This window comes from Balearica regulorum, chromosome 24 (assembly GCF_011004875.1).
Source record: "Balearica regulorum gibbericeps isolate bBalReg1 chromosome 24, bBalReg1.pri, whole genome shotgun sequence".
NCBI classification, from domain to species: Eukaryota; Metazoa; Chordata; class Aves; order Gruiformes; family Gruidae; genus Balearica; species Balearica regulorum.
In genome coordinates, this window is record NC_046207.1 from 4,844,374 (window position 1) to 4,868,820 (window position 24,447).

At 63.3% G+C, this 24,447-nt stretch overlaps 1 protein-coding gene and 1 non-coding gene across 4 annotated transcripts; both read left to right on the forward strand.

The window, feature by feature from the left end:
• Positions 1-5,214: 5,214 nt before the first annotated feature.
• MED24 (mediator complex subunit 24) lies at positions 5,215-24,447 on the forward strand. 3 transcript variants are annotated; one of them, XM_075775031.1, is made up of 26 exons: positions 5,215-5,307; positions 5,625-5,763; positions 8,164-8,246; positions 8,767-8,805; positions 10,340-10,413; positions 11,561-11,784; positions 12,367-12,478; positions 12,990-13,140; positions 13,378-13,491; positions 14,184-14,231; positions 14,461-14,543; positions 14,952-15,038; positions 15,373-15,484; positions 16,100-16,242; positions 17,075-17,112; positions 17,800-17,882; positions 19,146-19,324; positions 19,452-19,551; positions 19,925-20,100; positions 20,194-20,458; positions 20,668-20,849; positions 21,149-21,242; positions 21,586-21,685; positions 23,551-23,628; positions 23,779-23,927; positions 24,065-24,447. In XM_075775031.1, exons 2-26 carry the CDS (start codon positions 5,634-5,636, stop codon positions 24,179-24,181), a joined length of 2,961 nt encoding a protein of 986 aa, XP_075631146.1. In that variant the 5' UTR covers positions 5,215-5,307; positions 5,625-5,633; the 3' UTR covers positions 24,182-24,447. The 3 variants fall into 3 exon arrangements, with proteins under 3 accessions (XP_075631146.1, XP_075631147.1, XP_075631148.1); XM_075775033.1 differs by having other exon boundaries at positions 5,240-5,307; positions 8,767-8,820; XM_075775032.1 differs by lacking the exon at positions 14,952-15,038 and having other exon boundaries at positions 5,216-5,307.
• On the forward strand, positions 17,453-17,560 carry LOC142605137 (small nucleolar RNA SNORD124). The gene has a single exon (XR_012838889.1). It is a non-coding gene; the product is annotated as a small nucleolar RNA SNORD124 (small nucleolar RNA).

The following is a 24,447-nucleotide window of genomic DNA, read 5'->3' on the forward strand; positions in this document are numbered from 1 at the left end:
GGGCTCAGCCGGGGGCGCCCGGAGGGGGGGGGGGGAGCCCCGCGGCCGGCGGTAAACAACCGGGCTGCGGCGGGGCCGGGCGGGAGGCGACGGCGGGGCCCGGTCGGGCCGTACCTGGGCGGCGGCGGTGGCGGCGGCGACGGGCGCGGGGCGGGCGGCGGGCGCGGAGCGGGGCGCGGAGCGGAGCGGGGCGCAGCGGCGGCGGCGGCGGCCGACGGCGCCTGGCTCCTCCCCCGGCCCCGCCGCGCCGCCCGCCCGCCCGCTCCGCCGCGGCCGCAGCCCCCTCCGCCGGCCGCAGCCGCTCCCTGCACCCGCCGCGCCCGCCCCACGGACCCCGCGCGGGAACCCACGGGGGAACGGCGGAGAAGGGGATGGAGGGTGGTCCCCGGGAACGGGCCCCAAGGGACGGGGAGCGAGAGGGACGGGGATCACGGGGGTGGAGACTGTGCCCGTGGACGGGTGGAGATGGTGCGTGTGGGGAGCCCCGGACCGTGCCCGCAGGGAGCTGGGGACGGTGCCCGCAGGGATGCCGTGACAGTGACAACGGGGACAGGGGACGGTGCCCACAGGGTTGGGGTCTGAACCCAAGGGGGGCTGGGGACGGTGCCCACAGAGGCCCAGGGATGATGCCCGTGCCAGGGTGCAGATGGTTCCCACGGGGACTGGGGACAGCGCCCACGGGGGTGCCGTGACAGCGACAACGGGGTGTCCACAAGGGTCGGGGACAGCACCCAGGGGGACCTGAGGAAGGTGCCCCCAGGGGTTGGGGACAATGCCCGGGGTAGCTGGGGAAGGTGCCCACTGGGCCCCAGGGATGGTGCCTGTGGTGGAGGGGAGATGGTGCCCACAGGGGCTGGGGATGGTGCCCACAGGGATGCAGTGACAGTGACAATGGGGAGCGGGGACACTGCCCATGGGGTCTGGGGACGGTACCTAAGTAGAACTGGAGACGGTGCCCACAGAGGCCCAGGGACGGTGCCCATCACAGGGTGGGGATGGTGCCCACAGGGAGCTGGGGACAGCGTCCACGGGGAGCTGGGGACAGTGCCCACGGGGGATGCAGTGACAGTGCCGATGGCGACGGGGGACGGTGCCCACAGGGGCTGGGGACAGCACCCAGGGGGGAGCTGGGGACGGTGCCCACCGGATCCCAGGGACGGTGCCCGCGGTGAGGTGGAGATGGCGCTCGTGGGGAGCTGGGGACGGTGCCCACGGGAGGTGAGGACGGTGCCCACGGGGCGGGGGCCAGCTCTGCACCCCGTGTGCCCAGCCCGGCCCCGGTGCGGCAGCACACATCCGGCATGGGGGGCTCACCCGGCCCCGCACCGCCCCGGGGCAGGATCTGGCCCGGGCCCCGCCGGCCCCACGGAGCACTCGCACGGCGGGTGGGCCCTACCCTTGCACCCCCCGGGAGGTGTGGGGCTGAGGGGGCTGTGCTGTGGGGCAGGGATCCGCTGTGGGGCTGGGGCCGGTTCCCGCCGTGGGGCGGGTCATGGGGCCGAGGGTGGCGGCGTGCACTGGGGAGCGCGGGGGGCTCGCTGGGGACGGTTCTGGGGGTCCCCCCCCCGCAGCACCCCAACCCGCCCGTCCCACCCCACCTCCTTCCCAGCCGCCCCTGCGCCCAGCCCCCCCCCCCCCGGACTACACATCCCATCATGCCCGGCCTTAAAGGGCCGCCGGTGTGTGTGGGGGGGTGTGTGTCCCCCCGCCCCCGTCCGCCCCCCCTCGCCAGGGACAACGCGGCTCGGCCCTGGGACCCCCGGGGGGCTCGGTCTGACCGTCCCCCCCAGCCCCGTAAGCCGCCCCTCCGTGCACTGCACACACAGTGCGATGGCACCCAGGGGACGAGGGTACCCAGGAGACAAGGGGATGACGAGGGCGATGGGGGTCCCCAGGGGATGAAGGTTTCCAGGGGAGGGTGGTACCCCGGGGGATGGGGATAACCGGGGCACGGCAGCACCCAGGGGAGGAGGGTGCTCAGGGGACAGCGGCTCCGAGGGCACGGTGGTGCCCAGGGGATGGGGACACCAAGGACAGTGCTACCCAGGGGATGGATGGTGGTACCCAGAGGATGGTGCTGCCCAGGGGATGGTGTGGTGGTACCCAGAGGATGGGGGTACCCAGGGGATGGGGGTACCCAAGGGATGGGGGTACCCAGAGGATGGGGGTCCTGTAGCACCGCGGTGCCCAGAGCAGCCCCCAGCCTCCGCCCCAGGGCTGGGGACAGAGTGACAGCCTGGGCTGCCGGTGGGTGTCCCGCACCCACGGCCCTGTGGTCCCTATGGTCCCCCTGGTCCCCTGGTCCCCCTGGTCCCCCGGTCCCCGTGCTGCCCCTGGTCCCCATAGCCCTGCACTCCCTGCGGCCCCCCTGGCCCCCCTGGTCCCCGCGGCACCCCGGGTCCCCCATCCCCAGGGCTGGCTGCAGCTGGGGCGCCAGCGTGGCAGGGGCAGGGGCAGGGTGGCGGCACCCCCGACCCGGCCCCCGCCTGTACCGTACACTTTATCCTCAGCAAACACGGCGCGTCTGTGGCCGTCCGTCCCCCCCCCGCAATGCCGTCTGCCCGCGATAAGGCCGGGCCTGAGCTCGTCTGCCCCCGGCCCGCTGGACTCGGCCACCTCAGCACAGCACCGTGTCCCCAGATCCCCCCGCCCGCAGCCACCCAGCACCTTCTGTCCCAACGGGGAAACTGAGGCACGGCTGGGGTTCGCTGCAACCCCCTCGGGGAGTGAATGGGTGCCTCTCCCACCCATCGCCAAGCCCACCACCCCTCGTCCCTGGTGATGAGCCCACGAGTTGCCCCCGGTACCACCCCCCCAGACCCCTCTGTCCCCCACTCCGGGCAGCGCGGGGACCCCACACCCTGCGGCAGACCCCCAGCTTGGGGGGACGAGGGACATGGAGGGGCCGCGTCGCTCTCGGGGCACGATGCAGTCGGCCGGAACAAGCTCATTAAAATTCATCCCGCTGCTCTGCAGCGCGGAGCCGCTATATATAGCCTGAGCCCGGCGGCACAGCAGAGCTGGGGCCCCCCCCGGGCCCCCCGGGAATGGGGTGATGCTGGGCGCAGCCTGGGCGCCTCCATCCCCATCCCTGGAGGCCCCCGTGGGGCAGCACCCACCGCTGCCTGGGGGTCCGGGTGACCCTGTGGGGGTGTCCCCCATCCCGTCCCCCCTCTGGCTGGGAGCCCCCCCCCCGGCAATCAGACCCCTCACACCCCATCAAACACCGGTGCAGGCGGGTGGGAACCGGCCATGTGCCCCCCCTCCCCCCCAAAGGGCAGGGACCGGCACCTGGAGGTCCCGGCTGTCCCGGTTACCCCGCGGGAAGGGGAAACCCCCCGCGCCGGCCCCCGCTCGTCCCCCGCCTGCCCCCGGCGCTTGGGAACGGCCCCGGCCCCTTCCGGCCCCCCCCCCCCCCGGGGCTGGAGGCAGCTGGGCCGGGGCGCCCTGCCAAGGCCGGGGCGCTGGGCCGAGGGCTCGACACCCTCCCCCCCCAGCCCCGGCCACCCCCGCGCTGGGCCGGGGGGCTGGGACCCCCTTAGCGCATCCCACACCCCCCCACACCCCCCCCCCCCCGCAGACCCAGCGTGGTTTCGGGGTGTTTTGCCACGGCGGGGGGGGGTGTGCGTGTGTGTGTCCAAGGGGGCTCCTCTGGTGTGTGTGTGTGTCCCCCCCTCCGGGGACAGGGACTGGCCCCCTTGGTCACCGGTGTCGTGTGTCCCCCCCCCCCCCCCCCCCGCCAGCTGCGGGGAGCGGGACCCCCCCGGCACAGGAAATCCCTCCTCATGAATAGGGGCCGCCCCCCCCCCGGTGCTGGGGCCCCTCGCCGCCTGGGCAGCCGCTCGCCCGTCTAATCCCGGCCCCGGCGCGGGGGGATTTGCAGCGCCCCGGCCCCATGAATGATTAACCGGGGAATTAAGGGGCCGCCGAGCCCCCCCCGCCCCCCCCCCCCCCCCAGCCCAGCCGGGAGGGCTGGGGGGGGGGAAGGGGGGGGGCAGCGGGTGCCCCCCGGGACCCCCAACCCCACAGAGGCACCTCCGGGCACCTCCGCACCCCAGGGTGGGGGAGGGCTTCATCCCACTCGTGAGCCACGCAGGGGTCCCCTGCCCGTGGGTGGGGGGTGCTGGGGGGATCTCCCCCCCCCCCCCCAGGCCCTGCTCCCCATCCTCCCGTTGCCGTGGCGATGGCTCGAGGCAGCCACGCGGGATATTTTTAGCTGCTGGTACCGCACCGGGGAGGGGGCGGCCCAGCCCCACGGCTGCCTGCACGTGTGCACGCACACGCGTGTCCGGGGGCACACCTGTGCACGCCTGGGTGCGTGTGCCCACCCACGCACAGGTATCTGCGCACACCTGGCCGTAGGTGTCTGTGTCTGTGCACACACGCACACACAAGCACACGCGTGTCTGCACGCACACCTGCGCTCACACGTGTGCAGGCATGCACGCACACCTGGGCATCTACACACGCACACCCCCAGGCACGTGTGTCCACACACTCGCCTGTGTGCACACCTGTTTATGAACACCTGCACGTGCACATCCCCGTGCGTACGTACACACATGTGCCAGTGTGCACGCCTGCGCTCATGAGCGTGCATGCACATATGCACTTGCGTGCGTCTATGCACACACACGCGCTCTAGCACACGCGTGCACGCACCCATCTGCCTGCATAACCGTTCCCATCTGCACACCCAGATGAGCACACTCCCACGCTCACACGCACATGCCCGTATGCACACCTGTGCTCACACACGTGCATGTACGTACGCACACCTAGGCATCTACACACACGCGTGCACCCCAGCACGTGCGCGCACATCCGTCTGCATGCACACCCGTTCCCGTCTGCACACCCACGTCTGCACACCCACATGCACACATCCTTGTGCTCACACACACGTGTCTGTACGCACACCCGCGCTCACAGATGTGCACGCGCATACACCTGTGCGTCTTTGCACACGCGTGCACCCCAGCACGTGCGTGCATACCCGTTCCCACACGCGCAAACACGCTTGCACATTCAAAAATGCACACCTCTCTGCTCGCACCCGCACCCACGCTTGCGCTTACACGCGTGCACGCACCGTGTTTGCACACTCACGCCTTTTTGCGCGCGCACCCCTCCTCCCCGGCTCGCCTCCCTTTAAATTTTTTTTTCCCCGAACTACATTTCCCAGAAGCCCCCGCGCCCCCCCGCTCTCCTCCTACCAATCAGCGAGCTCCTTGCTAGCAGGTGCCACCATGGCGGTATCCAGGCGCTGAGGGAAGCGTTTGCCGGCCGCTGCGGTGCGGGGCGAAGGTGAGGGACAGCGGGGACGGGGGGTACCGGCGACGGGGGGGGGGTTTGCTCCGGGGTCGGCCTCCGCACCTCTGGTGCGGAGGCCGACCCCGGAGCAACCCCCCCCCCCGCTCGGGGGGGGCTCCAGGCCCCGAGCTGCGGCCTCCCCTTCCCCTCAGGGAGCCGCTGGGCCCTGCTCACCACCGGGCCCTGCTGCTCCCACCTCAGACCCCTCAGCCTTTCCCCGGGGGGGGGGGGGCGTAGGAATCCTTCTTCCCCTCCGCTCCCCCCCCCCCCCAAAATCCTGTCAGCCTTGCCTTAACACTCTCCCTTTGCAGAGGGCGGCCATGAAGGTGGTGAACCTGAAGCAGGCCATCCTGCAGGCCTGGAAGGAGCGATGGAGCGACTATCAGTGGGCCATAAATATGAAGCGTTTTTTTCCCCGTGGAGCTACCTGGGACATTCTCAACCTGGCAGGTCTGGGGAATTGGGGCTGGGGGAGCTGCAGGGGGTGGAGGTGGTTGGGGGTAGAGTAGGGGTGCAGGAGTTAGGGGGGGATGGGGGTTTCTGCTTTGAGGGTCTGCTCTGGTGCTGCCCAGGGTGGTCCTCTTGCCTGGCCCAGAGATGGACCCGTGGTTAAGCTGGCCTAAAGATCAGCCTGTGGTGGAGGGCTGGCTTGGTAGGACACCCAGGCAGTGCTGGGATCACCACTGACTGCAACAACACGTGTCCAAATGCTGCTGACGCAGAGCTCCGGGATCCCCAACACCGCTCACCGTCCGGCTGCACACAGGTTCCCACTGGCTGCCTCAGTTTCCCCCATTGCGAGGGGATAATGACCCTGTCTGCCTCATCAATGTGTCTAGCTGAGGGAGGGAAAAGCTATGCGAAGGAGCCAGGTGCTGCTCCGAAGTCCGCTTCCCACCCCCGGTTATTAAGGTTTCTTTTCCCGTCCCTATTCAAGGGCGTTTGACACAAATCCTGCCAAACGCTGGTACCTGCTGAGCTCCACGGTTTAAAGATTTGCCAGGCTTTTATGCCAATTATAGAAACATGTTGCTAGGTTTTTTTTTTTTCCTGTGCAGCAAGCGCGTGTTTGCAAGCCTTGGATAAATAAACAGAGCGCTGCTCGAGGATTGCTGCACCGGGGGATTTAAAGGGAAATAGCCCCTGCACAGGCAGCAGTGCTGCTCACCCCACCGAGGGGGGACCTGTTCTCCGATGGGTCTTTTTTAACTCCCTCTGTCCTTCCAGTGTTTTTTCTGGCAGCGTCTGGCCCGTGATGGTGGGTTTTGTCAAACCACATCCTTACAGCCAGGTTTATCCCCCTCCCGCTGAGGCCTGTGGTGGGGTCAGCACACGGATGTGCCCAGTCCTGTGGTGAGGTGGGGCTGGAGGAGCTGAGCTGGAGCTGTGGGGCTTGGCTGCGGTGTGGGGCAGCCAGATTTGCTCAGGGGGAGTGGGGGCTGCGAGCGCAGCGCTGGGGGATGTGGGGGGCGGTGGGCTTGAGGGCCAGCCCTGCCGCTGGCCAGCTGGTCCCTGGTGCTCCCTGGTGCCTGTTCCCGGCCTGGTGGGACTGGCTCCTGCTCCGCTTGCTGAGGCGGTGAGGCCTGTGGATGTGGGCCTGTCTGTGTACCCCCGAAAGCAGGGCCAGAGATAATCAGTCCCTACGATTTCTGTAGAAACAGATTTCTCCTGGCCAGCTCTTAGTCCCTTTGCCGGGAACAGGCTCGTTAGCCTGGGCTTCGTTGGAGGGCAGCCCCTCTGCAAGGAGGGGGAAGGAGCCAGGTCCCTTTTTTCCCCCACCGCAAAAGTGAGCATGCTGACACCAACGCCGTCCCAGGCAGCACGAGCGTAGTGGCGACGCAAGGAGGCTGTTCCCGAGGTCTCGATAGCTGTAACAACTGCTGCCTCCTTCGCTGCAGCCTTACAGTTGTCCTTTCCCAAGCTCGTGCCTTTCAGATTTAAACTACAAAGGAGGAAAAGCTGGCACGAGCTGCCAGGATCACGGCGGTGCCCAGCAAATCTATGCTGACACGTCTGCAGTGGGTAACAGCATGTGGCGGGCTCGTGTTGACACTCCCTGATTAGATGGGGAGGGGAAGCCTGCCATTAGCCTTCTGTCCTCGAGCTGAGATGCTTTTGGCTGAGGCCTCAGCCTTCGAGCGAGACTCAGGGAGTCTCCTGCTCCCGCGGTCAGGATCCGATGACGGCTGCTGCTCCTCCTCGTCTTTGGGGCGACGACTTCCCAAACGGCTGTTGCCCCCTCTTGCATCTGGGTGCTTTGACCTACTTTACAGCCCATGTCGCAGCCCGGGGCTTGCTTTCGGGAGGTGGTTCCTGTGCTCTGCCATAGTTCAAATGGTCAATTAAAGGCTTGACTGAGCAGATAGGACGGGCAGAGCCCCTCCAGCATCCGCGGGCCGGTGCTGGCAGGCAGCCGGCGACAGGGAGGGCCAGACGTGCAGGGCTGGTCCCAGCTGAGAGGGGCTGTCTGCCCAGAGTTCAGCCCCAGGTGCCGGAGCAAAAGTCACTCGGTGAAGGATGCGAGAGCCTCCTGGGCAGGATGTGGGAGGGAGGGGAACGTGTTCGGAGAGCAGCAGGCGCTGTTTTGGGGCCAGGGTGCCTGGGGAGAGCTAAGTTAGCAGGAGGCTGCTTGCACTGCCTGAATTATTTACCGGCTTTTGCTGTCGGGGATTAGAAAGTTGTGGGATTCAGTTAATTTTGGAGAAGAGCGGTGCAGAGTTGCTGTGGTTAGCACAATTTGTCTTTGCCACCTTGCCCGTGGGATGAGCGCAGAGCGTGTGTGTGTCTGCGCGTCCCCACGCCATGTGCGCGCTGACCTGGGACCTCCTGGCCCCTCTCCTTTGCTTGCAGAGGCTCTTCTGGAGCAAGCCATGATCGGGCCATCACCGAACCCACTCATCTTGTCCTACCTGAAATACGCTATCAGCTCCCAGGTAATGACTCTCCCCGCTCTGCCTCGCGCTGCGGACGCTGCTGGGTGTCGCCTCGCGGCCCCACTTAGCAGGTGGGCAAAGAAACCGGGGTGCAGAGTCGGTGGTGGGGCAGACACCCTGAATTTCCCATTTATGCCTCTCCTGGGCTTGGGTGGGTGGTGGAGGGCCCAGCACGTGCCCGAAGCTGGGATGTTTCTGTAAATAGCCTCTGCCCGTCGCCTGGCTGCACGCGGGGTGGGAATCCTTGCCCTCCGAGACCCTCCGTGCTCGCTGTAAGCTGTGCGCTTTCTTAGTGCGGCATTTAATTTTGTCTAAAGTTTGTGTGAAACAAATCAGCGATCACCTAAAAATGTCTGTTTGGATTTGTGCCGGGTCAGCGCCCCGGCCCCGTCTGCAGTGACAGGCAGCGGGGCCGTGCCCTGACCTTGCCGTTCCTCAGCAACGAGCACCGCACTGGCAAACATCACCCGCTAACACGCCGCCGCACCGGGTTTGTTTTGGTTTTGTTTTTCATTCATAGATGGTGTCTTATTCCACGGTCCTGACAGCCATCAGCAAGGTACGGCTCTGACAGGTGCTGTCTGAGGATTTTCTCTTTACCTATGACCCACGTATCCATTTCCCTCCCCACAACTCTCACCAAATATAGGTCAAGTGGAAAATGACATCCTCTGCTGAGTCAGCAGTGGTCAGACAGTGCAGATTAGCGCCCAAGTCCTTCCATGTTCCACTGGGGACAGGCTGTTGCCACGCCTGGCAGGTCCCGCTCTGGTTTTGGGGATGGCTGCGGGTGTGAAAGCCTCGTCCCTACGTCATGTGGGGCCTGGCAGGCTCCTGCCCCGCAGCACCCTGCGTGTAAACCACACCCCGGCTGCCGGAAACCACATCCTTCTGCGGCCGGTGGCGCTGGCAGCGTCGTGGGGATCCGGAGCTGGCGATGGAAAAACAGTGCCGCTCAGGAGGGAGTGCTGCCAGCACCTGAGCCACACGGCTGCAGCCACCTGCCCTGCTTGGCCGGCTGGCTTCCCACGGGTGCTCGGTATCCTTGTGTTGCTTTGATGGGGATGAGCCCTCTGCGTGCGGCTACCTCCGCTCAGCGTTTGGTGCCGCTCCATGGGGAACGATAGCCCCTTGCAGGCTGCTTCAGGCCCCCCGCCCTCCCCGGGCACTAGCCTTGTCAGGGCGACCTCTGATCCGAAGGAAGAATAATTTAAGGGAGAATAATTTATTTCCTCCCATCTCCTTGTGTTTACTAGAGGGCAGGAGGAGAAAGGCACTGGTAGCCACATGATGCTGCCTTGTTTTGGGGTGGCACAGGCTGAGCTTGGAGCTGTGCTGTAAATGTGCTGCAAAGCCCCAGCAAGGGGGTGGGGACCCCTCCAGCGGGGCTTAGCACCGATCTGGGGCGGTGGGCGCGCTCCCAGGGGAGGGTAGAGCCAGCGTACAGCCGGCTGACACCGAGCACAGCGGCGGGTCTGCTCCAAATGGTGCAGGCTCATCACTGTTCCCCTGGTTGTGCATTGCTGCCCGTTCCGGCAGGGCGGGCAGAGAGCTGACCTTGACAGCCGAGGCTTCCTCCTTCAGATCAGCGTGGGCCGAGAGCAGACCTGCGGGCTAGCTCCGGCCCGGCGGGGTGGCCCCATCTGCTCTGCGAGGAGGCGGGGAGCCACGCTTCTGCTGCCCGCCGCCCTCCCGGCCCTGCGGCCAGCCGGGCTGTTGGCGTACGCTGCCAGCCCCACCGAACCGGGGGTGGGCACGCGGGCTGGCACCGAGCCACTGCCGCGTCAAGGCAGCCGGCAGGGAGCGGAGCTCAGGCCCCCACCGCTGTCTCGGGGATGCTGCTGAGAAAACCCAGCCTCATCCCCGCTGCCGTGGCCCGGTTTGCCTCCCGTGACCCTGGGAGGGCACGACCCAGTCATCAGACAGCTCTGACCTAGTTCTCATTCGAGTAGCTGCTGGGCAGCTGCCAGGGCGAGCATCCTGCGGCCAGCAGCGCCCAGCCCAGCCCGTGGAGGAAGGGGTTGAGTTTGGTTTTGGAGCTGCTGGAGCCCAGCAGCCCCCATTTGAAATTCCTTCTTGTTCCCCTGCTCTAGTTTGATGACTTCTCCCGGGACCTGTGTGTCCAGTCACTCTTGGAGATCATGGACATGTTCTGTGACCGCCTCAGGTACGGTGTGGCCCTTCCAGCTCTGCTGCCTCGGCCCCGGGCTGTACCGCGGGCAGTACCGGGAGCCGGTGCGGCCTTGCTGAGCCCAGGATGCTTATCCTGGCAGAGACAGGCAGGTTCCCCCTCCAGCTCCGGGTCTGTTCCCAAGTTACTGTCCCTCTCTGGCTGCCCTGGGCTGGGCTGCCACATGGATGCCAGCATGGGGAGAGCAGAGGGAGCCCAAAACCCCACCAGCTTTGTGGGAAGCTGCAAGAAACCCACCTATTCACATCTCTGCCGGGATATTCCTGCCCGGCTCAGGTCGATAGGGATGGGCATTAGCCCTGTGGCCTGAGGGCGTCTGTCCCCTCAGAGCATTTCATTTCTCGTGTGACCTCTGTGGCTTCCCAGGGCCCCGGCTACGTGTCCCCGTCTGCCAGTGCTCACAGTCCTGCCTGCGCCGCCCCAGGCACTCCAGGCAGCTGCCTTGTTTTGCTTCGTGCTCTTCCGTTGGTGTTGCAGGACCCAGGGGAGTCCAGACAATTCAGGCCACAAAAACTTTTTTAGAAAGCTCAGAAATCTTCCTGTTAACCCCTGACAGCCTCTTCTGGGAGGCCAGAGCAGAGAGCGGCGGGAGGAGGAGGAGGAAGGCTGAAGGTAGCAGCTTTTCAATTACATGAAATGAAGCAGCAGCAATGAATATGCATCAGTCACGGATGTTGACAAGGAGCTGTTGCTGGCCAACTGCAGAGCCGGCCACTTAATCCAGTCCCTGTCTAATCTGATCCTCTGCTTAATTTGATCAAAACTTCTGGCCCCAATGATTTGTGCATCAGGAGGGGAAAGCGTTCACCTCGCGCAGCATGTTGATCAATGCTGAGCCTCTCTTAGTAAGATAATTTGATTAAAGGCTTGGAAAGTTTCCCTGTAGTAGAGTGGCCAGAGGGGAGGCTGCACTGGGGAGACTTTATTTCCCCTGGCACAGCGGGGATGCTGGTGGGCTGAGTGGGTTGGGATCTGTGGCAGAGGAGCCGGTGGGCAGGCTGGGCTGGGAGCACGGGATGTGGGTTTGGATTCCCCAGCCTGCCCTGTTTCTGTGCCTCGATTTCTCTGGGGGCAGTTGCCTGGCCCATGGTGAGCACAGTTCCGTTTCTCTTCCCCTTCCCAGCTGCCACGGCAAAGCAGAGGAGTGCATTGGTCTCTGCCGGGCGCTGATGAGTGCCCTCAACTGGCTCCTGCGCTGCGCGGCCTTCTACGCCGAGAAGGTGAAGGAGACGCTGGAGCAGGCAGCAGCTGAGAGCCAGCTGAAGATGTGTCTGGAGCGGCTGGAGAAGATGCTCAGCAGCACCAAGAACCGCGCCCTGATCCACATTGCGAAGCTGGAGGAGACGTGTATGTTGCTGCCCCTGCCCTGCCCTGCGGCACGCTGTGCCCGTGCCCGCTGCCAGGGCTTCCTCCTCGTCGCGACTGGCCCTGGGGAGATGTCATTGCCACCTCTCCCTTCCCCCTGCCCGGCTCCTGCCGCATTGTCCCTGTGGCTCCAAGCCCATCCATCTTCCAGCCCTGTTGCTGTAACCGTCTCCTCCCTGGCTCTGTGCCACTCTCTGCCCCCTCCCCTCTGTGCTGCCTTTGGAAGAGGAGCAGAATTAATGTGAAGGCTGCGTGAGCTGTTCCTGGGCGCGCAGCGGGTTCTGTGCTCCGCCAGCACGCCTGGCACAGCTCTGCACCTTCAGTTGGTGTCTGCGTCTGACTGGGAGGCTCTGCCAGGCTGAGCCCAGAGCAGGAGCTGCTGGGTGGCACACAGACCCTTGGCTTGGGTTCGCAGAGGTGTGCTGACTTCTGCTCACTGCAGGGCCCGGTGGGGAGCCTCAGCCTCCACAGACCCTCTGTGCTGCTGCGGGCCTTGGAGCCAGCCTGCCCGGCTTCTCGGTGTGTCACTGTCCCCCCCACTGAATGCTTGCCCTCCCTCCCCAGCTTCCTGGACCGCCGTGGAGCAGTCCCTTGTCAAGCTGGGGGAGAACCTGAACAACCTCAGCAACTCCCCGCTGCGAAGCCAGGCTGATGACTGCGTCTCACTCATCAAGAGGTATCTTTGTAGGCTTGGAGGGTAAAATGGGGCTGAGCCCTGCTCTGGGGGCTGAGAGCCTCCTGCCTCCCTCCACGGTGGCTCCCTGCTTTTCTGTCCCTTCCCAGCTTGGAGCCCTGCACCGGCAGTGGGCCGGGGCTGGTGAGAGGCCCTGGGGTAGGAGAGGGGACAGGGCTAGTGGTGACTTGCCCAGAAGGAGTCTTACCCAGGGGTTGCTCCTCTGGTGGTCCTGGGGCCTCTCGCCATCCCTCAGCTGCTCTGGCCACACTAGAGCTGCCCTCCCTGCTCTGGATCCCCCTGGAGCTGCTCTCAGGGCCTGGGCTGTGACGTGGGGGCTTGGCTGTGCCCAAGGGCTTCTCTGCAGGGTACAGGAGCTACAAGCTGTCCTGCCCCGGAGAGATGCAGGACAGGAAATGTCAAGGGTTTGGCCGGGAAGGGAGGGTGGGACAGGAGGAGCAAGGATCTGTCCCTGCGAGGCTCCAGTGACCCTGTGCTATCGTCTCCCACCCAGCATCCCCACCATGCTCTCGGTCCACTCTGAGCAGCTGAACAAGACCGGCTTCCCCACTGTGCATGCTGTGGTGCTGCTGGAAGGCACCATGAACCTCACGGGAGAGACCCAGCCGCTGGTGGAGCAGCTGATGATGGTGAAGAGGATGCAGGTACAGAAGTGGCATCTTGTTCTCCTGTTCAGGGTGGCCAGGGGGGACCAGGGCCTTGCTGTGTACTGTGCTGCATACCTTTCTGTGCTGATCCCTGTCCAAGGGTATGGGCGCAGCTGCAGGGAGCAATGTGAGCCCATCGACACCTTTGCAGGGGGTTCAGGGTTTGGCTGTGATTGGGGGAGGCGCTTTATTGTCCTAACAGCACTGGGGGGGGTTTGTCTGTGTGCCCTGCAGCGCATTCCCTCCCCGCTCTTCGTGTTGGAGATCTGGAAGGCCTGTTTTGTGGGCCTCATTGAGTCTCCGGAGGGCACAGAGGAGCTGAAGTGGACAGCCTTCACCTTCCTGAAGGTACCCTGCCCTGCTGCGAGCGCAGTGCTCCGAACCCTGGGCCTGCTGCTGCCTTTTCCCTGCACGCCTGGCCCCTGCTGAGCGCTGAACCCTGGTAGAGCAATTGATTCTCCTCTCCCGCAGCATGCCCCTTGCGGTCCCCCCACGCCCTGGCTGAGCCTGCAGCAGCCCTCCTGCAATCCACTGAGCATCAGCTTTGCTGTCCAGGGCCTCTTTCTTCAGCCCAGCCCCGCTTTGTTTTGCAGAGTGGCTTTCCTGGGGTGTTGTGGGGGGAATCGTGGCCTTTGAAGGATGCCACAGCAGCCTCAGGGCCTACGCTCCCACAGCTCGGCGGTGGGCAGCCCCGGAGCAGTCTGCTTCATCTCCTTCCTTTGTACCAGACAAAAGGGATCTGTGTGTAATTTCAGTCCTGACACAGGCTCTGGTTCCTCCGCAGCCTCAGTCCCCTGCCTGGCTGTCAAGAGGTGACCGTGCCCTGTGGCTCCCTGTGATGGCGGAGGGACCCTGCAGGGGGGAGGCAGGAGCACAGGGTCCCCTGGGTGCACGGGCTGCTCCAGAAATGTTCCTTTCCCTGGGTTTGGGAGAGCAGCTGCTTGCAGGCGTGTTTCGCGTGGGCCTCTGCTGCCTGGGAGGTCCTGACTGCAGAACGGGGTCTGCCCTGGTCAGTCACGTCTGTCCCCTGTGTCTTTCAGATCCCCCAGGTCCTGGTTAAACTTAAGAAGTATCCCCAAGGGGAGAAGGTGAGTCTCAGGGGCCGTCAGTTGGAGCTGTGGGCATGTTGTGTGCAGAAGTGAGCTGTGTTTGTTGTGATGGTGCTGGTGCCTGGCCAAATGTGTGTGGGAGTGGCTGGGGTAGGAAATGGTCTGTGTCCCAACAACCTTCCTCTAATGGACAAGGGGGGCGTGGGAGGGGAAGGTGGGCTTGTGTTGGCAGCGCTCCGAGCTGAGTGCTTGGCTTTGTGCACGGCAGAACTTCACCGAGGACGTGAACTGTGCCTTCGAGTTCCTGCTGAAGCTCACCCCTCTGCTCGACAAAGCAGATCAGCGATGCAAGTGAGTGCTCGCCGTGTCTGGGGCTGACCTGCAGCACTGCAGCACTGCCACAATTAGTGTTGTGGCACTCTGATTCCAGTCCGTGCCACAACAACCCCATCCTCTCTGCGGGGAGTAGCGGTGCGGGGTGCTGGGGCAGCTCCTGGCAAGGGGTTTTTTTTAGTTTTTGATCCAATTCCTTCTTCTTGAAGACCTGATGCTGCCAAATGAGCAAGGCAATGAGTGTCTGACAGCTGATTCACGTGTTGGTGATGCTGTTTGATATCTGGAGCTGCTTTTGGCCCTGCAGCATCCTCAGAGGTGTGGGAGCAGGGCCAGGAGGGCAACCCAGGAGGCCCCCTGCCCTGTGGCACTGCCTGGAGCAGCAGGAATGCTGTCCTTCAGGCTAGTGCTCTCCTCTCTTTTCAGCTGTGATTGCACGAGTCTACTCCTGCAGGAGTGCAGCAAGCAGGGGCTGCTTTCTGAGGCCAACATGAACAACCTGATTGACAAACGGTACAGCCCCCTCAAAAGTCTGGGTAACCAAGTGGGGTTGGAGCACCTCGTCTTTCTGTCTTTCTTAAGGGGGGGTGTAAAGGACCAGCTGTGATGCCGCTGGCTGTCCTGCAGCTGGGGCACCATGGCCTGGAGGGACGAAGCTTTGCTTTTGGTGACAGATTGAGTACAGTCAAAGTCTGTCCTCTTGGAGTGGCAGCTGGTGGTGGCCTGAGGTGGTGGCCTTCCTTTGGGGTGCCGATGGTGGAGGTGGGTGGGAGGTGGCTGAGTGTGAGGAGGAGTGAGGCAGGGTGATGAATTCCTGCTCACTGGCCCTTCTTTGCGGATCCCCCAGGACGGCGGACAGAGAACACGCTCCGTGCTTGAAGTCGGCAGAGAATGCCAACATCCAGCCAAACCCGGGGCTCATCCTGAGGGCCGAGCCGACTGTCACCAACATCCTGAAGGTGAGTCCCCTCCTGTGCCCGTGCTGGGCCGGCTGGTCTCAGCCCTAGAGCCTGTTGTCAGCAGCACCGGTCTCACCAGGCAGCCGGAGTGGTTGGGAGGTGCCCGATCTCCCCCTGCACTGGGGTGGAGGAATCACTCCCAATCTTGCCGCTCTGTTGTGGAGACCAGGAGCTCCCCTCCTCCTTCCCAGGAAGCTGGAGGAGCTGTCAGGCACGTTGTCAGTGCCAGCAGCCTGAGCCCAGCCAGCTCTGCCCGTCCTGCTCTCAGCCGCCCACCTGCGTGCATCTCCCCCAGTCCTCAGGGACTCCCCCCGTCCCCATGTCACTCTGGTTGCCTCGTGGCTGATGCTGAGAACCAGAGGATGTTTTGTTGCCGGTCATACTGCCCTGGTGCGTTCCGGCTCTCCCCTGCACTGTGCCCTGCGGTACCTGGGGCACGGAGGGCTCTGTCCCCACCCCCCAGAGCCCTGCAGGTTCCTGCTCGTGGAGGCCTCATGGGACAACTCTGGCAGACGATCAACTCTGCCCCCGCAGTTGGAGTTTTACTGCTGCTCCATAGCACACATTCCCTGTGACTTCTTTCCTGAATTTTTTTTTTTTTTTTTTTTTTTGTAGACCATGGATGCGGATCACTCCAAGTCCCCTGAGGGCTTGCTGGGGGTCTTGGGTCACATGCTGTCTGGGAAGAGCCTGGACTTACTGCTGGCAGCGGCAGCAGCGACGGGCAAGCTGAAATCCTTTGCTCGGAAGTTCATCAAGTGAGTGTTCACCTGGACGACGCTGTTCCTGGTGACTGGCGGGTCTGGGGTGAGCGGGCAGCCCCCCAAACTCTCCCCCAGACAGGGCCAGATGTGCCTCTGGCCTGATGTCTGCGCAACACTGGATCCAGCAGAACCCTAGGGAGGGCTGGGGTCTCGCAGCATGCCGTCTCCTTTGCTTCTGCATGAACAGGGCAAAAAATTGAAGTCAGGTTGGTTTAAGGGTGTTAAGAGCTGAAAGCACTGGCGCAGCCTCGGATCCAGGGCGCTTGCTCTGTGTGTGTGTGCCTTCAGTCCCCAGACACCTGTGTCCTGGTTAAAGCACACGCACCAGCACGCGTGGGGCTGCGTGATGTGCTTCCTCGAGCAGGGAGGCCTGAGGCAGCTCCAACCACGCCAGCCCGCCTGGGTGCGTGGCCCCACCGTGTTCGTTCTGGGGGTTCGTGCCACTGCGGTACAGAAAGGGCCGTGCTCAGACATCCCCACGCAGCCGCGCAGAGCCGGCTCTGGTTAGAGGACGCGCTCAAATGCCGGGCCCGAGTGGGTGTGGGGAAAAGCAGCGTTGCTGGACCTGTTTTGCTGCAGGGGAGCAGAGGCAGAGGGAGGAGGCGGCTCATCCTTGCCCTGCTGGAGGGTGTCTGCGGAGCCCGGCCCTGCTTCGGTCCCTGCCCACCCCGTTCCCCCATGTGGGGCACAGAGCTGGGTGCTGGGATGGGGTGCAGGAGGGGGTCTGCAGGCAGGGGCAGCCCCCTGCCTGTCTCGGGGATGGGAAGAGGCCTGTTTCTTTCACGTGACAGTAACGCTTCACTGCGGCTCTCTCTGCCCCCTCTAGGCTGAATGAATTCACGAAGCACATCACCGGAGAAGGCTGTAAGTGCGTGCGCATCCGTGTGTGGGGTGGTTTGAGCTGTGCTCCCCCCGCTGCCACGTGCTGGGACACTGTGGGGCCTGGATGGATTAAGCCAAGACTGGCTGCGGCGCCAGAGCAAGCCGAATTGTTCTGGGCCCGGCTGGGGGCTGCCGGCAGGGAGCCCGGCACAGGGGCGTGTGGCTGGGTGCCAGTGGGGATCTGGGCTCCCGGGGACCCGCTGCCCTCATGTGTGGCGCACGCGTGTGCATCTTGAACGCGGGGTGCTACCCGCTTGCAGGGGTATTGCTCCTTCTCCCCAGCCCAGCCCACGGGGCCCCTTGGGGCCGGCCCTGCCCTGGCTCCCTCTCTGGAAGGGGTGATGTGTCAGCACAGAGCCCAAGATAAGGACTCTGACTGCATTTGCATGTGATGAAACTTGCTGAGTATTCTGACCTTCCGTGGTGCGGGGGGAGCCCGGGCATGGGCTGGGGCTGCTGAATGGGAGGCAAGAGCTGCTTTGGGGGCTCAAGCAGAGGCAGATGGGGGGGAGGGAGGCACTTGCCACATCCCCTGGAGCCCTCATTCGTACACAAGTGCTTGGGGGTTAGAAAAGCTGCCTGGAGGAAGCAGGGTCCTGGCCCCTGAGCTTGCAGAGCTCCTGCCTGCCTGCCTCCTTGTTGCCAAGGTCTTTGTTTCTTCTCCCTCAGCCAAAGGAGCCTCGGTTCGTGCCCTGCTCTTCGACATCTCTTTCCTCATGCTGTGCCACGTGGCCCAGACCTACGGCTCGGAGGTAAGCATCCTCTGAGGGGATGAGGCTCTGACCTTGCGAGCGCAGCCTGCGCGCTGCAGCCTGCCAGCCTCCTCTAGTGGCCAGCCTGCTGCCACCGCCACTGTCCCTGCAGCAGCCTCGCCATCTGGGGTAAAGCACCCAGTGCCTTTCACCTGGTGCGGGTAGAAATTCGTCCCTGCAGGGTCTGTCAGTGCCAGGTGACGGAGCAGGGCTGGCTGCGGCCTTCCTGAGGGCTTTGTTTGTGCTCCCTGTACGATACCGTGGTATCGGTGGGTACGCTGCCTCCGCACCCTCTCCGGGCCAGCTCTGATCTCACCGGACTTTTCCCAGCCTTGTCCCTCTGGTTTGGCGCTGGCTGACTGGGGGCTGTGTGTGCAGTCAGGCTGAGCATTAGCCCTCCCCAGTGAGAGAAGGAACTTGCAGCCCCACTCAGGAAACAGCATTTTGGTTGCATGAAAATTTTCCAGGTTTCGACATCTGCGTGTATTGGGAGGCGAAACGATACTGAAACACCGGGAAGGCAGAGAGGGAGCGAAAGGCAGGCGGGAGGGGGCCTGCCCAGCCAGCCCTGGGGAGCGGGGAAGGGGGAGTCCTGGCTGGAGGCAGCCAGAAGCGGACATGCCCGGGGCTGTCTGATGAGATCTCATTCCCCTGGCCCGACACAGAGCGACTTTCCTGACCAGCTGCTGCTGAACAGATGTGCAAAACTTTTTTTGACAAAAATAGTGTCCCTTGGGTGACGGCGGGCTGAAGGGAGGAAGCAGCATGCGGGATTCCCAGCTCGCATTCCCCCAGGGAGCCCTTCCAGCTGGCTGCCAGCTGGGCTGTGTGCCCCGACCCCGCCGAGCCATGGGCCAGCCAGCCCCGGTGCTGCAGACCCTGAGCACAGCTCGGCAGGAGGGTGACAAGTGGCGCTTTCTGGGCAGGATGCGGTGACCCTACTGCCACGCTTGCGGCCCCTTGGGACTGGTCCTGTTGTGGCATTTCCTCGAGGGAAGCCATTGGAGCGCTGGTCTGAGATGGGCCGTGGTCCCCTGGGGAGTCCTCTGGGGAAAACCACAGCCCACACACTGGAAACCAGTGCCTTACTGGGGGCTGACTGGTGCCTTACTGGGGGCTGAGCAGTGCCTGCCTCTCCGTGCAGGCCACAGGGCGGCGCTGTGCCCCCAGCCATGTCCCCCAGGGTCGGGGTCCCACCCCAGGGTGGGGGTCCCCACCCCAGGGTCCCTGCGGGATGCAGACCCTGTGCCGGTTCCCTTCCAGGTGATCCTGTCGGAGTCCAGCCCAGCGGGCGAGGTGCCCTTTTTTGAGACCTGGATGCTGACCTGCATGCCTGAGGAGGGCAAGATCCTCAACCCCGACCACCCCTGCTTCCGCCCCGACTCCACTAAGGTGGAGTCCCTGGTTGCTCTCCTCAACAACTCCTCCGAGATGAAGCTGGTGTAAGAGCTCAGCTTGCATGCCTGCTCTGCTGGGCCGGGGCAGACCGGGAGGGGAGCACCCACCCCATTTTCCCTGGCCCCGCAGCCGCTCTGAACAAGTGCCTGAAGCCTCTCTCTTCCTCGGCAGGCAGATGAAGTGGCATGAGGCGTGTCTGAGCATCTCGGCCGCCATCCTGGAGATCCTCAACGCCTGGGAGAACAGCGTCCTCACCTTTGAGTCGATCCAGGTGGGCCTGGTGGGAGGATGCTGTGGGGCAGAGCAGGGGCCTCGGCACTGCGCTGTGCCCTGAGGAGGGACCAGGGCTTGAGCAGGGCACGGATCCTCTGTCCTCCTGCCCTGAATGCTCGTGCAGCCACTCTAGAGCTTGCAGGCTCCTTCGTGACTTTTGTGGGGAACTGACGTGGCTCCAGCCCCTTGACGCTGCCCCAAACCACCCCGTTGGTGGCAGTGGGGCTGGCAGGGGCAGGTTCACCCCATGGAGGAGAGAAGGGCTCGGACCCTGCAATCGGGGCCCACAGCCCTGGGAGGTGTTGCTGAGGTAAAGCCTGTGCATCCACGCGTCTGTGCTCATCCGCTTCTGCTCCCATCTCCTCTCCTAGAAAATCACAGACAACATCAAGGGGAAGGTGTGCAGCATGGCGGTGTGCGCAGTGGCCTGGCTGGTGGCCCACGTCCGCATGCTGGGCTTGGATGAGCGGGAGAAGTCCCTGCAGATGATCCGGCAGCTGGCCACCCCCCTGTACGGCGAGAACACGCTGCAGTTCTACAATGAGCGGTGAGCTCCAATGCACCAGGCCCCATGCCATGCCGTCTCGTGCCCTTCTTCTACTTCCTGGGGCCTGCATGACCCCATCTCTCTCTGCTGCAGTGTGGTGATCATGAGCTCCATCCTGGAGCACATGTGCGCAGACGTCCTGCAGCAGACGGCCACGCAGATCAAGTTCCCCTCCACGGGCATGGACACCATCCCCTACTGGAACCTGCTGCCCCCTAAGAAGCCCATCAAGGAGGTGCTGACGAGCGTGTTCACCAAGGTGCTGGAGAAGGGCTGGGTTGACAGCCACTCCATCCACATCTTCGACACCCTGCTGCACATGGGGGGCGTCTACTGGTTCTGCAACAACCTGGTCAAGGTACGGGGGGGCAGGAGGGAGGTGGCTGCGACCCCCAGTGCTGTGGCTAAGCGTCGAGCCCAGGACTGCAGGCTCTAGCCCGTGCTCTTAGTGCCCAGGAGTCGTGATTGTGCCTGGGCTGGGTGCTGCGACAGTCCTGGGTGCTGGAGGTGAGTGGGGCAGGCCCAGCCGTGCCTGCGCCTCCCTCAGCCCTGCCTTCCGCCTCGCAGGAGCTGCTGAAAGAGACGCGGAAGGAGCACACGCTGCGGGCCGTGGAGCTACTCTATGCCATCTTCTGCCTGGACATGCAGCAGCTGACGCTGACCCTGCTGGGCCATATCCTGCCCAACCTGCTCACGGACTCCTCCAAGTGGCACACCCTCATGGACCCGCCGGGAAAAGCCCTGGCCAAGTAAGACCCCAGACCTGCGGGCACCATCTCCTTGGAGGTGGGTGGGCCTGTTTGTGTGGACGGGGAGATGCTTTGTGCTGGGATGGGGGTCCCAGCTGCCCGGTTCCCGCTCTGGTCCCAGCACAGCGCCAACAGGACCAGACATGCTGCTGTCCTGGCCCCGTTCCCTGCTGCCCCTCACCAAGGAGGGACCTGCTATGTCCTGTCCCAGCACACTCTCTGGGCTCTGTCATCTTCCCTTGCACACCATCATCCGTGTGGGCTGGCAGCACCTCGCAGTGTCCCTGCTCTCTCCCCAGGCTCTCCGTCTGGTGTGCCCTGAGCTCCTACTCCTCCCACAACAAGGGCCAGGCGTCCGCCAGGCAGAAGAAGAGGCATCGAGAGGATATTGAGGTGTGTCCGGAGTGGGATTTGGTTGGAGCCTCTCTGTGCCTAAGAGTGTCTGCGGGAGGTGATGGTGGCAGGACTGGGTAGCTGAGACCAGACTCCCTACCCAGGTTCTCTGGGCTGTCTGAGGTCCTTTGACCTTAAAATACAGAGTTTTCCCTTCTCTTTTTCTGGGGAAGAGGGACTGTGATGAGATGGTCCAGGCTGAGATGCTTTGGCTGACCAGAGATCATAGTCCTGGGCTATGGGGCTGTGCAGAGCCCAGGGTGGGTCATCAGTCCTGGGGAGGGGGGCCAGGATCCCCCCTCAGAGAGGGGCTGATGGGGCTGAACCCCTTCTATCCCCCCAGGATTACATCAGCCTGTTCCCACTGGATGACACGCAGCCTTCCAAGCTCATGCGCCTGCTGAGCTCCAACGAGGAAGACTCCAACATCCTCTCCAGCCCCAGTAAGTGCAGGCAGGGAGGGGACTCCTGGGGAAGGCACCAGCCTGCCTCGCTGCTCATTTCTGGGTGCAAAATGTGTATTGGCACAAAAGCGCTTCTCTTCACAAGCTGGCCAGGTGAAGATTCAGAGCACTCGAGTGTGTTTTGCTGTTACCCTGGAGCTTTTGCACTCAGAAAAGGTCAACCTCTTTATTTCTCTGATCAGAACAACATAGGAAAAGGGATGAGATTACACCTTCCTTCCATGACGTTGCCGCCCAAGCCAGTGCGTCACGCACAAGGGGCTCGGGGAGGTTTTGTTAGAGCCCTGTCACCCCCGGCCGGTCCACGTGGGACCAGAGAGCTGATGTGCTGCAGCTAGTGTGGCGGGAGGTGACATTCCTGATGTCTGTGGCTAAATCCTAAAATTCCACTGTTGTTAACAAGACAGGGAGCGGAGCTGATGAGTCCCTACAGTCACGTCTCTGTGTCCCCGCAGAGTGGTGCTGCGGGTTGCAACAGCTCCAGCAGGATGTGCTGGGGGGTGTCCGTGCCCTCACGCCACGGCAGGGTGCTGTCATGGCTCCCACATACGTTGTCTGGACTCCTGGACAATGAGTCAGAATGTTCCTTGGTCATTGTTTCTCTGCTGCTCTTATCCTAAGTTACTCTTTATTAGTTTTCAACAATGCATCCATCAACCTGTGGTTTTTGTTGGTTTCATTACTGTTGAAATACGGGGTTTTCCCTTTATTTCACTGTCTTTTTTTAACTTTGAGGCAGTTCTACCTCTTCCCAGTGACATTCAGGACTTTTTTTGACTGTTTGCTGCAGTGATGTGGAAATGCTGCTTCCTGCAGCCACGTAACTCATGTGATTCCATGAGAAAAGTGTGGGAGGGCTTTCTTTTTTTGGTGAGCATCCTCACAGCATCACAAGGTGGGTCCCGCTGAATTTGGCAGTATCTGTGTCCTGTGGGCTCTGCACGAGTCTTCCCAGTAAATTCCCGTCCTGTTGGACCGGAGATGGCCCTGTTCCTCTCCTGCAGGAGCACCCAGCACGTGCTTTGCAGTTTGGGTTGGATAAATCCCCTTGGTCTGTCCCAAGATTTGCTGCTAGTCCTTTTGACATGCCTCAGCTCTGGTAGCTAAATTGTATGCTGAGAGTGAGATTCGAGTGCTGCTGTGCAGCTGTTGAACATCTGGCTTGCTCCGCCCAGCCGGCTGTACTGCAGGCAGCGTGCACAGGATGTGTAGCATGCGCGTGTCGCTTCGCCTTGGCAGAGCGCTGTTCTTCTCCTCTCACGATCGTGACATTGCGTTACTATTGCTCGTGCCCTTGCGGAGCGTCAGGGACGAGTCACTGCTGCAATTAAAACTGAACAGGGAGCAGCAGGGAGGCACACTCACGCTCTCGCTCATGCTTACCCCCTCGGAGATGTCATTAAACTTGGTCAGACTCAGAATAAATCTGGCTTGTGCAAGAGTGAAGTCTCACACCCCAAGAGCAGCAGCGGCAGCGTGTGGAGCCCTCCCCGCGTTGCTGTGCTCCATCATGCCTGGGGCGTGTGTGGGCCCGTGCCGCTTGCCAGGGCTGCCCGCGCCCCGGCACAGAGGGACGGTGACAGCCTGCTGCCCGCCTGCTGCCTGGCTCTGGTGTGCCCGAGCAGCAAAGATTCTGCCTGTTTGGGTACGGAGGGCACCGCGGACCATGCTCCAAACCTCTCCCGCTCTGGGGTAGCTCGTGGAAAAGCCCCTCCTGGAGCTCAAGGGCTGGGCGAGCTCAAATGGCCAGAGCTGGCCAGGGTGGGCACGTTTGCATGGCCAAGGGGGGGCAAGAGGCTGTTCCAGCCTCCTCCCAGCCTGATGTGTGTTCTCCTCCCCAACAGATCGCTCGATGAGCAGCTCGCTCTCCGCCTCTCAGCTTCACACCGTCAGCATGAGGGACCCACTGAACAGGGTGCTAGGTAATGGGGGGCTGGATCCCAGCGGGGATACCTGGCAGTGAGGGTGGCATCAGATCCACACCAGCGAGGACCTGTCCCCTGTGCAGGAGGCTTGGACCACCCCAGCCTCCCTGAGCCAGCCTGCCTTTTGATATTTCCCTCTCTCCACAGCAAACCTCTTCCTGCTCATCTCTTCCATCCTGGGAGCCAAGACGGCCGGCACGCACACCCAGTTTGTGCAGTGGTTCATGGAGGAGTGTGTGGACTGCCTGGAGCAGGGCAGCCGCGGCAGCATCCTCCAGTTCATGCCCTTCACCATGGTGAGTCCCGTGGCCGAGAGATCCTTCTCCCTGGCCGCAGGGTGCCCTGGGGTGCTGGTCCAGGCACGTCCCGCTGCCCGGCTCTCGTGTCTCCCCCGCTGTTGTGAGTCAGCTGTGTTTCTCCTCTCTCCGGGCAGGTTTCGGAGCTGGTGAAAGTGTCCACCATGTCCAGTCCCAAAATTGTCCTGGCCATCACGGATCTCAGCCTGCCCCTGGGCCGCCGTGTTGCTGCCAAGGCCATCGCTGCGCTGTGAGCGGGGCACCTCCCTCCTGCCGTGCAGGAGAGGGCTGCCAGGCGGCCGCTGGGAAACCCATGGGACTCTGGGTGCTGGGCTGGGACTGGGATGACTGGGATGGCCTCTCTGTCACCGCAGGCTTGACCTGGCCCTGGCCAGGGGCCGCTTCTCTCCGTGTTCGGCCTCCCAGAGGCATCCCCTTGCTGCCTCATGATGGCCTTTCAGAGACGGACAAACCCCCCCTGCTTTTCTTTTTTTTCTCTAAATAATTTGGTCCTTTTGTA

Bases quoted from the DNA above. Each gene is read 5' to 3' on its own strand.
- MED24 (XM_075775031.1), top strand. From the start codon at position 5,634: ATGAAGGTGGTGAACCTGAAGCAGGCCATCCTGCAGGCCTGGAAGGAG. The intron at 15,039-15,372 runs GTACAGCCCCCT...CGGATCCCCCAG, and splicing joins AACAACCTGATTGACAAACG to GACGGCGGACAGAGAACACG. The intron at 17,883-19,145 runs GTAAGCATCCTC...GTTCCCTTCCAG, and splicing joins CCCAGACCTACGGCTCGGAG to GTGATCCTGTCGGAGTCCAG.